Source organism: Diceros bicornis, chromosome 1 (assembly GCF_020826845.1).
Source record: "Diceros bicornis minor isolate mBicDic1 chromosome 1, mDicBic1.mat.cur, whole genome shotgun sequence".
Lineage (NCBI taxonomy): Eukaryota > Metazoa > Chordata > Mammalia > Perissodactyla > Rhinocerotidae > Diceros > Diceros bicornis.
This window is the reverse complement of record NC_080740.1, coordinates 10,345,183-10,362,129: the sequence shown is the minus strand read 5'-3', so window position 1 is coordinate 10,362,129 and position 16,947 is coordinate 10,345,183. Positions and strand designations below refer to the sequence as shown.

Genomic DNA, 16,947 nt, shown 5'->3' with positions numbered 1-16,947 from the left:
ACAGTTGTGGAGGGGCTAGGTAAGTTCTCCAGGCATCCCTGGCTGACTGGGAACTATGCGCATGTGTGTGTAGGGCAGATACAGAAGGCATGATGCACAGTAAAAGCAGATGCCGACTTCACTGTTATCTGAACTTTGAATGTGCTTCCAACCCACACATAACATCCATTGGCAAAGGAGGGAAGCCTGGTGGGCTCAAGGTGTTTGAGCACAACCTCTGTCCAGTCACTGGCTAACCAGCAAGCTATGCAGACATAGCTGGGTGACCCCAAGGGAGCCACGCTAAAACATGAAAATAAGAATGAAAAACAAAATAGCAGAGACATCAGCAGCCACATTTACAGGGGAGACAAATTCTGCAGATAAAGTCCAGGATGGTTACTAAAGTAAACAAACAAAAACAATAGCAACACAACAACAAAAATACAATCCTCAGGGAAAAATATTGGAACCCAGAATTGCTAAAATATATTATCTAAAAGGTCTAGTTTTCAAAGAAATTTATGAGACATGCAAAGAAACAGAAAAGTGTGATATATACTAAGAAAAAAAACCCCTTAGTACAAACTGACTCTGAGTGGGCCTGGGTGTTGGATTTACAAAGAATTCAAAGCAGCTATTATAAATACATTCAAAGAATTAAAACCATGTTTAAAGAGTTAAAAGGGAAAAATTATGACAATAACTCTGCAAATAGATAATCTCAATAAAGGAATACTAAACTATAAAAAGGACCAAATGGAAATTCTAGAGTTGAAAAGTACAGTACAGAAATAAAAAATTCACTAGATGGGTTCAAACGTAGAAATGAGATGGCAGTAAAAAGAATTAGTGGACTTAAAGATATATTAATAGAAATTATTTGATCTGAAGGAAAGAGAAAAAAAATGAAGAAAAATGAACAGAGCCTCAGAGACCCATGGGACAATACCAAGCATTCCAGCATACACATAATAGGAGTCTGAGAAGGAGAGGAGACAGAGAAAGCGCAGGCGAAATATTTGAAGAAAACTGGCTAAAAACTTCTAAACTTTAATCAAAAACATTTAATCTACAAGAAGCTTGACAAACCCTAGGTAGAAACACAGACATCCACAGCTAGACACATCATAGCCAAATGGCTGGAAGCCAAAGACAAGCAGAAAATCTTAAAAGCAGCAAGAGAAAGGACTCGTTGCTTAAAGAGAAATAACAGCACAACAATGGCTGGTTTCTCATCAGGCCAGACGGCAGCACGTGACGTATTCAAAGTTATGGAGAAAAACCCTAGAACTGTCAACCAAGAATTCTACATCCAGCAAGACTATCCTTCAAAAATGAAGGTAATATAAATACATTCCCAGGGAAACAGACTGAGAGAATTCCTTGCTAGTAGACCTGCCTTATAAAATATACTAAAAGAGTATAAAGGAAGTCCTTCAGGAAATGATTCCAGAGGGTAACTCAAATTCACAGGAAAAAATAAAAGGCATCATAAATGGTAAATATAAAAGATTGTTAAGTATTTTTTCTTCTCTTAATTACTTTAGTAGACAGAAGATTACATAAGCACAAATTATAATACTGTAGTGTTGTATTTATAAAACATATAGATGTAATATACATGACTATAATAGCGTGAAGGAAAGGGGGAATGGAAATATATTGAACAAAGTTGCTATATTTTAGCTAAATTAAGTCAGAATTAACTTGAGTTCCTATCGTTAGAACGTTAGTACAGGTGTGGTTTTTGAGAGCATTGAGAACCCAAGAGCTCCTTCTTGTTAAATAAATCCTTTAAGTGTGTGTTAATCGTGACCATGCTTCTAGCAATGTGTCAAAAGCATCCATAATTAATTACATGGTTAAATTGTATATGGTCAACACCCAATGCTTTCTCAAATGTATCAGCTTCTCTTAGTGTGGTCTATTAACCAAATCATTAATCACTTTTCAAATACAGATGGAAAATTAATTTTAAAAATATTCAAAATAGAGACCGGCCTGGTGGCATAGTGGTTAAGTTCACAAGTTCCGCTTTGGCAGCCTGGGGTTCACAGGTTCGGATCCTGGGTGCAGACATACACACCGCTCATCAAGCCACACTGTGGCAGGCATCCCACATATAAAGTAGAGGAAGATGGGCACAGATGTTAGCCCAGGGCCAATCTTCCTCAGCAAAAAAGAGGAGGATTGGCAATAGGTGTTAGCTCAGTGCTAATCTTCCTAACAACAACAACAACAACAATCAAAATACTCAAATCCTTGTCTCTAAATACATAGGACTACTGAATACAAGGTATGGAGTTATTAAGAATAATGGCTACATAATGTAGAAAATATAAAGTTTGCCCGATGTGATTAGAATTCACATATTCTCTCATTCATTCACTTAGCAAACATTTAAGTCTTTCTGTCTGATAACTTTATAATGATCTAACCCTAACTAAAAACAAAGGATCTGTAATTCAAAAATGTGGTTAATCTTATGGAAATCTATTCTGCAGAAGTGACAGAATTCAAAGTTATCCTTGTGACCTGAGCCAATACAATATTTTAGTCACATTCAATCAGCTGATGCTGCAAGCCAAACAGTTCGTATTCAGACAAAGTAAGGTAGAGCATTTACAAATAATTTGAGGTATTTGATCAGTGTAGACAATCAATCTGGATAATATTCTCCAAAAGCCATTTTTCTGCAATGGGGATTTTTTTTAAGGCTTATGCTACCAGGAAATATTATCTGTATTTTATACTTTCTCCTTCAGACAGCCAGAATCAGAGATGAAAGCATCTTTAGTTGGTTTAGGAATTATGTGCTGGAGCTCAAAAAACATCTAAAATCCTACACCTTATTTATTTAACATACCATTTTCAGAAATGGAAGAACATCAAAACTGTCAGGATCTTTTTAGTGACATTTCTTAGATCAATTCAGAAGGTAAATTTGTGTGAAAGTGCTACCATCTGCTGTCAGTACTAATGAACTGATGCAAATCTGCACTGAGAAAAATGTCAATGTGGAAATGCATGCAGCCAATGAACTGTGTTAGGCTTACAACGCAATAAACACTTCCACTGGAACAAAGTTCTGCTAAATGGTTTTCCGTGAAAACAGAAATGATGGGTCAGATTTCTATCTGTGTAACTCCAGAGGAGTTATATAGGCACATTCTCTTATGAAATTTAATTTAGCAATGGTTAAATGTCTCATAAAATAAGTCTGACATGAGTAGTGTGAATTGATTTCAGAACTATTAGATATGACTATCACAAGGAAATGATAATACTGCACCTTCATTCTTACATCTAATAAATATGACAAGTTACTTGGTTCATTTCTTAATTTTCTTGGCTCTCCAGGAGGGCACAAATGTAATTTCACATATTAAGCTTTCACCCAGTTTCATATCCCAGACTGATCAAATTTGCCTCCCACTCTGGGCACATTCCTGAGAAGTGAAGAGGGGTATCGCCCTCATCCTGCCCCCTCTAGCAGTGAAAGGAAAGTGGTCCTCGAGCCTCTCCAGTATCAGGCACTGTACCCAGACCTCTGCCCGGGGTCACTATCCCAGTGACTCTTTGAGGAAGGCTTTACTCCTGCCACTGTGGAGAACAGCTTCTGAGAGGTCCTGCTTCAGGTTACCATGTAGTGAGGGGCAGAGCTTCTCCAAGTCCACGCTGTGACACGGCACGTCCTCACCTCGCTGACCAGAAATTGGTGTCCAGGACAGTCCCTGCCGTCAATCCTCTCTAGTCCACCTCTTCAAAAATCTATCTTTTTATTCCAGATGAATGTATTTTCATAAAATTATAAGAGCAATACATACAGAAAGTTCAAAAAATACAGAAAAGAACAAAGAATAAAAGCAGGGTAGTCTAAAACTGCCCAACAGGTTTAATCTCCGTTTGGTGAGCTTCCTTTCAGGTCTTTCCATCCACACACGTTTGCTGTTTTCTGTTGCTTTTTAGTCCCTCAACAGATACTTATCGAGTGCCCACTACGTGCCAGTGCCTGCCATCTGTGTCTTTAGTTGATCTTCTCTAAGCATATTTGTCATCTGTTTTACTGGTTTCTGTACTGATTTTCATTATTTCCCTCCATATATTTTGTTTGGTTTTCTTATGAATTTATATTAGCTCTATAATATCTTTTGAGGACACTGATTCTTTTCATTTAACAATCGTTGTGAGCCATACACCGGGGACTAAATGTTAGTAATACAGTGGTACAGAAAGAGACAATCCTTGCTCTCATAGAAGTTGCTGAAATAGTCAAAATATTTTTTATTTCCAGATTGGTATTTGTCTTTAAATTTTGTTCATGATGATTCAGACATGGAATGTGATATTAGATAATTAAATCTATAATTTTTCTCCTTTATTTCTTCTATCACTTTTATGCTTAAAAAATCCCATTCAGAATTAGAAAGTCACATATTTACCTATATTTATGTATAGTTTGCCATTAAACTATTTGCTGTGCCCCAAACACACTGCTTTTTTTTTTTTTACCTCTAGGCCTTTGTACATGCAGTTCTCTGTGCCTGCAACACCCTCCCTCCCTCCCTCACCTGCTGATGCCCATTTCTCTCCCACAGACCTCAGCTTTTACCCCACCTGCATCAGGTTCCCTCCCTCTGTGTCCCCTCTGCCCCCCATGTCTAGACCCACTGCTCGATTCCACATGGTTCTGTACAGGTAACTGACTGTTTACAGGCGCCTTCCTCTACTATTCTCTAATTCCTTGAGGGCAGAGGAAGTATTCTGATTACTATTTTAATCTCAGTATCCAGGACAGTGCCTTTCATCTCAATAGGCACTCGATATATATTCTTGGGATTACTGCATAGACAAAGACATCCTACTGTGCCAAAGTAAATTGTTATTGGTGCATGCAGCCTGTTCCATAAAGGGAAATATTTGTGTGGAAAGCACCAGTGGCCCCTTATGCCACTGTAGGGACAGAAACATTCTTTCTCCCCGGCATAAAACCAGGGGCAGCACCTCCTATACATTTATAGGAGGCCCCAGATAAGATAAGAACTTCAATACATAACTGTTTTCTCCAAGATTTCCTCCAAAGTATATCTAAGAGCAAAGGAGAGGGTTTGAGGAGAGGGTTAGGGGTAACTCTTCACATGTAATTTACTTTAAAAACTTATGTCAATTATGCAAGATATTCTAAAATCTATTCATTGGTTTCCACATAAAAAATAATACCCTATAATACCATTGAAAAAACTGATACACAGAGATGCATATTTTCATTCTGTGAGTTAGCCTACCCCTGCCACACCACTGTATCCCCCTAAGGTATGTTACCCAGACTCAGAAGCAGAGTCAAAAACTATAATACATAATAAAATATATGATAAACTCATGCCTTTCTACTTAACTCACTCGTTTATTACTTCACATATTTTTATGTATTCAATAAACATCACTGAATACCTATTGTGAGTGAGACTCCATGCTAGACATTCATCCATCTATCCATCCATCCACCCATTCATTTATTCAACAAACATTTATGGAGTACATTCTATGCACCAGGAACACTGTTTAAGGCACTGGAGATGTAACCATAGTCAAGACAGAAACAAAATCTGTCTCATGGAGTTTACATTCTAGTTTTAGGTACTAGGAAGATATTAGCATCCCATTACCTCAACTCCTGGAGTTTCTAGTCCAGTTGCATCCCCAGCACTAAAGGTCCTGGATTGCACCTCTAGGGAAGAAAGTTCCAAAGGTGAATAAGTTTGTCACTACTCACTCCCCTTCCATTAGGATTTTTAAAGAAAATGGAAAAGCAGATCTCCAGGGGGAACAGTAATCTCGCCTGGCCTGACTTGTGACCAGGAACAAGAAGAGCTTGCAGAAAGATGCCCTCGGTGGGAGGAATTTTGTTTTCATCATTTGGAGAGGAAGCATGAGGAGGCATCCCCTCCCAGGGAAGACTGTGTAGGGATCATAGTGGCATTAGCAAAGAATGAGATGTTCCCCACGTAAGATGGAAGGTGTCCTGAGGAAGGCCTGTACGTGCCTGAGGTCAGAGAGGAACTAAACTAAAAGAAAACCCAGTAAAGTAAAAGACAACCATGATAGGGCTGGCCCCGTGGCTTAGCGGTTAAGCGCGGGCGCTCCGCTACTGGCGGCCCAGGTTTGGATCCGGGGCGCGCACCGACGCACCGCTTCTCCCGCCATGCTGAGGCCGCGTCCCACATACAGCAACTAGAAGGATGTGCAACTATGACATACAACTATCTACTGGGGCTTTGGGGAAAAAAAAAAAAAAGGAGGAGGATTGGCAACAGATGTTAGCTCAGAGCCAGTCTTCCCCAGCAAAAAGAGGAGGATTAGCATGGATGTTAGCTCAGGGCTGATCTTCCTCACAAAAAAAAAAAAAGAAAGAAAACCATGATGCAGAGGTGGCCCAGGCCTGAGGCCCCATGGATGGAAAGACCACTTGTTCCTGGAACGATACTCATGGTGAGATCCTGGATGCCTGGAACTCAGCTACGATTTTCACTCTGCAGGTCTAAGGCTTGTTATAATTGTGCAGTGTCTGTAATGCCGTGTTGAGTGTCCTATGGTTGGCAACACCAGATTGTACACAGGGTATATAGTTTCATGAGTGGAGAAGGATGTGAGTCAAATGAAATATGACATCTCCTCTCCTCTCCTCCTGCTCCGTTAGGGCATCTGCAATTCAAGGGTTACAGAAATCACTATAATATAACAAATTATAAACCTGTCCACTCAAAAAGTACAAATCCAGGAATAGGGTAATTCAGACAAAGGAGAGATCACTTCTGTTGGTGGGGGAGGGGGCATACTTCCTGAAGATGTGGTATTTAATCTGGTCCAGATCTTAAAGGATGAGCAGAACTTGGGGCGGGGGAAGGGAGGGTATGGCAGTAGAATTTAAGACAGAAAGAGGCTACTCCAAGTTTAATGGGAAGGGAGTTAAGTGAGAGACACAGACTTCCATCTTTTAAGTAAGACTGAGAAGTTTTGTAAATTTGGAGAAGAAAAAACACCGAATTTTGTTTTGTTAGTGGTGCTGTTAAATGACTGAGGCAATCCCTGTTAGATCCAAAGTATTCTCTGGAAGTAACCAACACCTGTACTAGACAAAGCGAGGTTAGAAGTGCGAGCAATCCTCGATTACAGTTGTGAAAAAAGACTGGGAAAAAAGAAATAACCCAGGACAGATTTCTATCCTTTATAAGTGTGTGAGGATATAGACAGAAAGGCAGTGAGAGAATATTTAAGAAAAAAAATATGTGGGAAAGAAATGAAGATCTCACCCAAGTACCCAGAAAGGTCCACAAGTTTCTCCTTGTTTCTGGGAGGGGCAGAGGGAGCCAAACGAAGCTATGCTTCACTCTAGCTGTACCTGTTGACATTTTGGGTCCAGCTAATTAGGAATAAAATGCTAATGGTGTTTGGGAAGGTGAATTAAAAAAAAAATAGGACAGTTCTTCAAATTCATATGCTGCACAGAAGCCATCAGGCTTCTGAGAACTTTTATTAAAAATTACAGACATCACAGCAATAGTTCTCAAACATCACCTCTTCTGCTAACAAAAACTTTCCTTTCGTGGCTCCAGAGGGATGCCAGAAAGTAGTTCTCCCACCCCTGCATAAATCTACAAAGGGCTCCCTCCCTGGACTGCTGACAGTCCCAATTCCAACTCCTGGATTAGAGAGCAGAGTTTGAATATATTTATAGAGTTTATACGGGCTGTTGCTTTAAGCAACACCATTAATATGCCAGAACTCTGAGTTCTCAAACTTATTCAGTTATCAATTTGTTGTACATAATTTAAACTCTCTGTATTTTGATATGCAAAATGGGAATAGCACTGCTGACACTTCACAGGGTGAAAGGAGATAACCAACAAGACCATTATAAAGCTTGCTGGGGGAAAAAGAGCTTATGTAAATGTCTATTAATTAAACAGGAACGGCTGCACAACTAGGTCAGGCACAACGATAAGACTGAACAACCCACCCCAGCCACCAGCATCAAAAAGGAGAAATGGGGGCCGGCCCGGTGGCGCAAGCGGTTAAGTGCGCGCGCTCCGCTGCGGCGGCCCGGGGTTCGCTGGTTCGGATCCCGGGCGCGCACCGACGCACTGCTTGGTAAGCCATGCTGTGGCGGCGTCCCATATAAAGTGGAGGAAGATGGGCACAGATGTTAGCCCAGGGCCGTCTTCCTCAGCAAAAAAAAAGAGGAGGATTGGCGGATGTTAGCTCAGGGCCGATCTCCTCACAAAAAAAAAAAAAAAAAAAAAAAAAGGAGAAATGAACATGTAATCCTAATAGCACTTGTTGGTTGCATTTTATAAAGAATATTAAATTGTAATATTCTGTAACACAACACAGAGTAGCATATTTCAGACCATCCTCTAAGAATTCTTGATAGAACATAAACTTATTAGAAACAACAGCCAAAACCAAAAGCAAAAAAGCAAGCCGATTACTAATGAAGAACTTGTAAAAAGCTAATCAAAGCTCTCATCCAGAGAAAATGAGAAAATCTGAGGCTCAGAATGATTTTGTATACTGATGCGATTTTATATAGCGTCACAGAAAGAAAAATAAAACAGATTTTAAATGAAGACAAAAAGGACTCTAAGTCTCTGTTTAAAAGCCTTGTTATGCACCATATCAATGTTTTTATTAAAATGTTCTGTTCTACTAGAAACATTCATTTTTTAAAAATACCTGACGGGTGGTGCTGTCGGCAGAGGATGCTCTTGGTTTCTCTCTCTAGTCAAACCCCTGAGTGCTGGGAAGGCCAGACAGAAGAACCTTCATTCAGCCTCCACTCATTTAGTAGAGATTCGCTCAGAGGGGTGGCTTCTCCAAGGCCATGGCACTCAGAAACGATGGAGCTGAGACTGACAACCAGATGCAGGAATAGAGTTTAGTGTTTCCCTACCAATGCCAAGCCTGCTAAGACTAAACGCAGCACTTCAGCCTGAAACAACTGGCAGGCATTACATTTATTCTATTTTTGTCTTAAAAGAAAACAATTGGGAGCTTGTGATTTCAAGCATTAATTCTCTCTTTCCTTTCACTACATTACAGAATGGTGACAATTTTTGGTAAGTCTATTTCTGAGCTAGTCACTGAAACACTGACACCACTTTAGAGCTAGGTGTGTTGGGTGTAATAGAACTGTGAATCAGCAATCAGAAAATCAAGGATTTTCAAGAACAAATTCACAAAGCAGCCTAATTTATTGATAAGCAGATATTAATGTCTGGCAACTATCACACAGGAAGATGTTTTATGAGCAACACAAAATAAAATAGCAGTCTGTTAGTATAATTACTTTTTAGAATGGTGCCAAAAAGAATTTTAAAGCAATAGAAAAACATACAGAAAAATCTTCAAGATCATTTTTAAAAATATCATAATGCTTCTCTGTAGATAAATATAATCAATGTAAATTTCTAATCAAAGCGCCCCAGTTTACATCTATAGCTCCTAAGAGTCATGAATTTCCTTCCTGCTTCTTACCCAACTTTGATAACAAAAAGATTCCTTTTATTCCCAGAAGCAGATTCCCAGTGATTTCTTTAAGTTAAAATTAGTTTTTCTCTTTAGAAGATCTCTCAAGAGAGACTCCATGAAGAAAATTCCTAAGGATGTGATAAACCCATTACAAAATCTGTTATGACCTTTCTAAGAATGAAAAATGTTAGGTAAAGCTCTGACCTATAAAAATTTGGCTACTATTAGATATTTCTCCCACTTTTTAGACTACTAATAATATGAAACTAGGTAACAAAAACAATGCTACTAACAGGCGGCAGAATTAAGAAATCATACTCTTCTATAAACATAATCATAGATTTTTTTCAGACTAATTATATTTTGGTATTTTGCAAACAAATATTAGAGAGAAGAATAAACTGATACATATGGGCAAGAATGGCAGTTTCTTATTTTTAAAGACATTTTATTAAAAATGTAAGCAACTTAATAATGTCAGGATAAGAAATGTATATTCTAATCCGATTTCCTGACCAAATCAATTTCTTATATTTCTCCAGAGTAACTTCTGTTGGAATTTTAAGAACTGATTTTTATAGTTTGAATATAGTTCAGTATTTTCTGGACAAGAAAGTCTAGGACCCCAAAAAGAGAGTCTAAAACCGAAAAACAAAACTGGAACGAGGAGGTACCCAGGCTTTCCATATGAACTCGTGAAATGAGCCCTGATTCAAGGCTGAGCTCTGAGCTCACCAATATTTTCTCCCCACGGCCCTTCAGACCAGCACAGTCAATAAATTTCAGGATTGCTTCACACTAGGTCATTCTTGAGCTCTTTCTTCCTTTCTCATAAAGGCTGATTTCTTCCCAATTTTATCGATATCTACTTACCCACATATCATTATCTATCTTTCAGATATCTACACAGTAAATATACAATTTTGTGATGCAATTTTTCCTCTTACCTCTTAACATTATTTCATATATCCTTTCCTATATTTTGTATAATCCTTATAACTTTGCTTTTAGCTACATAATATTCCATCTGGCTAATAGATCATAACAGATTTTACCATTATTTCACTATTAGACATTTAGATCATTTTCCAGTTTTATGCTATTATAAATTATGTGTATATATATTATACAGATGATAGATTATTTCCTTATAATAAAATTTCAGGAAGGAGTAAAAACAGTGGGAATATTTATATGGCTGTTGATCTATATTATCACATTTCCCTTCAAAAAGATTAAACTAATTTATATTGCCACCAACACAAACTGCTTAACTAGTCCCTCACTGTTTTAAGTAACACTGTCTCAATGTTAGAATTAAACCCTCCTTTGAAATACTTCACAGAAACATCACACAGACTCCATAAAGACTAGGCAACTAGCTTAGGCTTTATGCCACTTTCAACTTGGCCACAGGATGCAACTCTTGGGAATTACTGACTTGATGCAGGAGAACATATGGAGCAGGGTTAAGGCTTAGGGTGGGGTTGGGTGACTCTTTTGAATGCTTGTAAACACATCATACCCCCGGATGCTGCTTCTCCAGATCGGCTGGGGCAGGATCAGCCACTTTTCAGAAATAGTATGCCACGACTCCGATCTCTCAGAACAGACCTGCATTACTGGACCTGTGTCTTCAGCAAGCTGGTACCTGGGTCTCGAAGAGCCATGAAAACAGGCCATGACAAATCACATTAACTGAAGTGCATGCTCTCTCCGATTCTGCGCCAGTTGGTATCAATATGGCTATAGTATTATAATCTCACTCCTCTAAAAAGCTCTCCTTTCCTTGACAACGGTCTGAAAAATAATGTTAAGTGTAAAAACCAGCACATAAAATTGTATATTCATTACGGTTACAACCATGGATATGCTGACATGAAACTTGGCCAGTAAGAAAATGGCATCCAAACTTTCGACTTGAGGCATAGCACGAAATAAAAATGAAAACTAAAATTGTGCGTGTCAAACTGGTATACATATAATCGGCAGTAAACACATCTGAGGGCATGTACATTTTCTTCAACACCTTTTATTTTTTTACGTAGAAAATTGTCCATTTCTAGCATGTTCCTCATGAGAGGCCCATGCATTCTTTCCTGTCCCAGCTAGTGCTCCTCCAGTAGGAGTTGCAGCTGCCTCTTCCACCATGAAGTACAATTCTCAGAGCATTGTAGGGGCAGGATGGCCTCTCCATTGCTGCCTCAGGGCAGGGATCTACTCTGAGAGCTCCTTCCACCAACAGGGGAAAGGACGAATCCAGCTCCCCCTTCAACTGCAGGGCTCTCTCCCAGGCATGGCTAATCAACTCAGGAGGACACGTGTTGTCTCTGCACAGACCTTCTCCAGGAAGCAGAGATTCAGCCAGATTAGTCTGCGCAGAGTCAAACTGACTTTCTGCCAGGGGAACCTCAGAATTCTAGAATTTCACTTAGTTCCCCAACTTGATAAGGAAGGTTTCATTCTTAATATCTACTACTCAAAAAACATAAAGGTAATTTTATACCTCTACTTTCACTTACATATTTACCCCTATAAATCAGTGTTTTATTCCAATGTCTTTGAACTTTTTTGCTTGCACACACCTACATTTTAAAAATATATATCTGGGGTCGGCCCCGTGGCTTGGTGGTTGAGTGCGCGCGCTCCGATGCTGGTGGCCCAGGTTCGGATCCCGGGCGCGCACCGAGGCACCACTTCTCCATCCATCCTGAGGCCGAGTCCCACGTACAGCAACTGGAAGGATGTGCAGCTATGACATACAACTATCTACTGGGGCTTTGGGGGGGAAAAATAAATAAATAAAACCTTTAAAAATATATATCTGCATACCCCTAGGCACATACGTAGATCTCTAAAATTTTTCATTAAATAGTTGCAAAGGATGTAATTTCCAGTGTATTGTAAATATTGACAATTTTAAATACACACCATTCTACATTACATACAACTTTAAATAATACTTTTACGTCACTCTCTTAAATGCACTCAATTGAAAATAAATGCCACAGTGTTGTGATACCCACTGTCATTCATTTTAAATATATGTTAACAATCGGATATTTTATATTTTTCTCCTTGAATTTATATCTCCATTCTGCTTCTCTCAAAGAACTTTATTCTAACGTATATTTTATGCTTAAAAGCTTTTTATTGATCATATTCTTGTACAGAAAAATATACAGAGAGAAAGGTGCTTATTTTCCAAAATTTCCTGTGACCATTTTGCTCTAAGTGTTAACTTAGACGTCTGATAGAGTTGTCATTATAATTGTTAGTAGTACGTGGCAGATCAAAACAAAACAAATATATTACAAAATTTGATAAACATATACAGTGAAATATTTTTGGAAATTATGAGTTAACAGCATCGTTTAATATGTATTACAGGTCATATTTTTTCATATGTGTATGAATCCACTTAATCATCACAATACCCTGCTATTATTACCCTCATTTTATAGATACAGAAACTAAGCTTGAGAAAGCTTACTACGACTCCTCAAGGTCGCAGAGCCTGGATCCACACACAGACTCTGGCTCCAGAGCCCAGACACTTAACCACTATCCTATACTTCCTGTCTCTAAAAAATATGGATTGGAGCCTTAGGGGGGATGCTTAAATAAAAGGTTGTCAAATTGCTCCTTTGTTTGGTGTCCTACTTGAGCACTGTGCCACGGTAAGGGATGGGATGGGGGTGAGATATGCCTTTGTTTTGTACAGTGGGAGAAAGGCATAAAGGGGAGGTGGGAAAGGAAAATCTCAGCCAGAAGTGCCTTTTCAGGCAGAGAGATTTTATGAGACGGTGCATACGGAAGGAGAAGATCTAGAAATTAATTTCTTTAAAACTCTCCATACCCAAATATCCTTTGGGAAGTCTTCATATACACCCAAGGGTACATGTACTCCAGTTGGAATGCTATTGGTCCATTCAATCTCTGATAGAATAAAAATTAGAGAAGGTTTTGTGAAACTTTTAATGCTTTAGAAACAAAATTTAATTAAAATTTAAATTATTTTAACCCTTGAATTTTATTTTAAAATGGCAGTCAATTTCAATAATTTGGAGGGACACAATGCTAAAATGTAACGGGATAGTAATAAGCATAACTATAATCTACATGGTAGGTTTATAATTAGATGTAATGCATGAAAAGATAGCAGGTCAGTAATAGAGCCATGCATAAAATGCTCCTCTCAAAATCTTTATTTGCATTTCTATTACTGAAATCATTTCCTAATAATGAAGTTGCCATGAGAGAAGCTCCATTACTAAGGATCACTGTTACAGAAACAACGTTATTAAAGCATTGGTATGTACAGGAACTTTTATTAGGATGATACAAGTTATATATCATTGTAATAAAGCTTCCATTATAATCCTAATTGCATAAAGCCATGTTTGAATATAGCAATGCTAGAACTGTAGGACTTCTAATAAAGTATGAAAATAATGCTTTGGTAATAAGATTGTTTAGAATCCTAATACTTCAGGGAGGGCTGAACTGACTAATGGATGATGTTTATGTCACTGATTATACACACGCTACCAAGAATTAAAAAGAAAAGAAGCAAAAAGAACCCTCATGTACTTAGTAGCATGCAGTGTGGAAATGTATGTGTTGAGGCACATACCACCTCTCTCTGATATAACAACTCAGCATGTCCAATTCACTTACTGCTACAAGATAGTAAGTTTCTAATATGGACATTTATAACTGGGACAATGGAAAAGTTTAATCTTCAGATCTATGGAAAGCTAGTAATCAAAAAGTTAACAGCACAATTATATACACCCACAGACATGCACACAGTCACATCTTGGGAAACGCCTGTTAGAAAAACCATTAGAGAAATGAGAATGTTCAAGTACTATATGGATAGTTCACTCTAAGATGCTCCTCTATATTACACAGAAACAACAGAATGACCCTTCTGAGTTATAGCTAGAGGTTAGTATCGAACTTAGGTTCCCACTAGACAATTTTAGCATATTTGTTCAAATGTTTGTTTGTGTGTTTGCTCTAATAAAGTCAAGTACTCGGCTGTTCCCTCTAGAAATGTATATCATGTTCACCACCAGAGACCACCAGAGAGCCATTCAATCCTCCCGCAGGCGCCGAGATGCTCCTTAACAGAGTACCTGCTGCTGTGGTAGCAGGCAAAGGCGGCACCAGGCTGTCTGAAAAGGGCTTCAGCATAGGCTAGGGCAGGAGACACCCCGGCAGGTGGCTCTGCCACAGCTATATTCGCCGTCAGAATTTGGGGCTAAGGCCTTTTTGGTTTTGAGACCACTTGTACCAGCTAGACCGACTTGGACTCTGTCTGGCAGGCAAAGTGCTTTTACCTCTCAAGATAGTGTCTCCTTTCCATAATCCCTTCTTGACCTCTGCCTTCCAGATGAAGAGTAGGATGGGGTTAAGTTAGAGCTCAGAAGGTTCATTTTCCCTACTGACTCAGGTGATCAAGGACAAATGTGAACATTGCCCTAAGAAGATGGTCCCCAAATCTTTGTAATACCTCAGGGGAAGGCACAAGATTTTTTTTTTTTTTTTTATTGTATGGTCCGCTGAAATACGTTGTTTTCAGGATTCTAATATCCTCTCTCTTTCATTAAATATGATTAACCCAAACTAATTTGCACTGAGACAATGAGGGACTCTATTTCTTTTTTCTTTTTTTTTTTGTGAGGAAGATCAGCCCTGAGCTAACATCCATGCCAATCCTCCTCTTTTTGCTGAGGAAGACCAGCTCTGAGCTAACATCTATTGCCAATCCTCCTCCTTTTTTTTTTTCCCCCCAAAGCCCCAGTAGATAGTTGTATGTCATAGTTGCACATCCTTCTAGTTGCTGTATGTGGGACGCGGCCTCAGCATGGCCGGAGAAGCGGTGTGTCGGTGCGCGCCCGGGATCCGAACCCGGGCCGCCAGTAGCGGAGCGTGCATACCCAACCACTAAGCCACGGGGCTGGCCCCAGGGACTCTATTTCTGAAACACCTATAGAATTTGAAATCTCTTGACTTGGGAGTGTGTGACATTGAGAGAGTGAAAGGGTTTAATTATCCAATTGGTCAACTAAGCACCCGCAAAAATAGAGGCACTCAAAATATTTGAAGAAATCTCAACTTCTATGAATTTAACCAGAAATTTGAAATCAAATAAGTTTGAAAGAAACTAGTTGAATTTTGGCATTCATGGAAGTTTGAAGTTTACAGTTCACTGATGTCCTTATTTTTAATACATGGGGGGGGTACCCCAATCTTTCCAAACAGTCCTTGCAAGGAGGGTCAAGTTCTCATTGTGACAGGAATAGAGTCCTTACATGAAAGCCTTACATCAAAGAAGTAAAGACTCAAGAGGCTTGAATAATAAATGTTGATTGATTTCTTTGGAAACGGATTCTAACTTCACCGCTTTCCCTTTCCCCATCTTCTCCACAAACATCTTGTCAGTATCCCCTAAACCATAGTTTTCCTTTGAACACCCCGCTTTTCCTCTGCCTCCTTGAAGACAATCAGCTGTCAGGACCATCTCCTTCGCTCCAGCTGCCACAGCCTCCGACCTGGTTTTCTTTGCACCAGTCTCGCCGCTCTCCCTCAGCCTGCACAGATACCTGATTCATCACCCCAGATACCGATTTTATGTCACTCTCTTGCTCAAAATCATCCCTTATTACCCACTGCTTACTAAGTGAAGCTTACCTTTTGGGGGCACTGATCCCTTTCATATCCAATAAGAGCTATGGACCTTAGAATAGTGCATAATGCACACAGGTTCTTGCCTATGATTCAAGAAGTTCACATGTACCCTAAAGCCTGGGGATTTGGGACTCTTAGGTAAAAAACCAAAACCTATATAATAAAGTTTGAACTGCGTGGCCGTTTATTCAGTTTCCCTGCAAGCTAGCATCAAACTGTTTTTCTAGCCTCATCTTCTATCAGAGTACCCCTAACCACAGATAAGAGTCACAGCTTCACTGAACACCCACCACAGGCCAGGATCTATTCTAAGCCCTAAATACAGAGCAGCGAACACGACAGCAAAAGTTCTTCTGTTGCTCATATTCTAGACCCATAGTTAGCCTGAGTCTTGTCATGCCCTGACCTACTGCTGCACATCTTCAAGAGTACACGATTCCTAGTTTGAGAAGCTCTTCATGTATTCTACACTCCTGTTAATCAGGTTTTCTCTCTACTCCCAGGATACCTCGTGTTTCCTCTGTGCTGGTACCCCTACCTGGAATAATCCTTCCTATCTGTCCCCGCCTACCAAATATTCAAAGATAATCTCAACCTCCCCCCCCCCTTTTCAGGAAATCTTTCTAGAACCATTTCAGCTCACAATACACAAACTCTCTTCTTATAATCTCTATCAGGGACCTGGCATTTTTTCATACACTAGCTATAGCATCTCTTTAGAGTTGTCTTATTATGTAA

At 39.3% G+C, this 16,947-nt stretch overlaps 1 protein-coding gene across 5 annotated transcripts in view; it reads right to left on the bottom strand.

Annotated features, from left to right (window-relative positions):
* The window catches only part of ATG10 (autophagy related 10), a 219,164-nt gene that overhangs the window by 6,150 nt on the left and 196,067 nt on the right, over positions 1 to 16,947 (bottom strand). Inside the window, exons 6-7 of one of the 5 annotated variants that reach the window (XM_058524873.1) lie at positions 13,370 to 13,449; positions 10,716 to 11,310 (exon numbers count right to left, since the gene is read on the bottom strand). The exons of the other annotated variants lie outside the window; for them this stretch is intronic. Of the exons in view, the coding sequence (XP_058380856.1) occupies positions 11,265 to 11,310; positions 13,370 to 13,449 (126 nt within the window). The 3' untranslated portion in view covers positions 10,716 to 11,264. Of the gene's footprint in view, positions 1 to 10,715; positions 11,311 to 13,369; positions 13,450 to 16,947 lie in introns of those variants that run through there. 5 annotated transcript variants of the gene reach the window in all.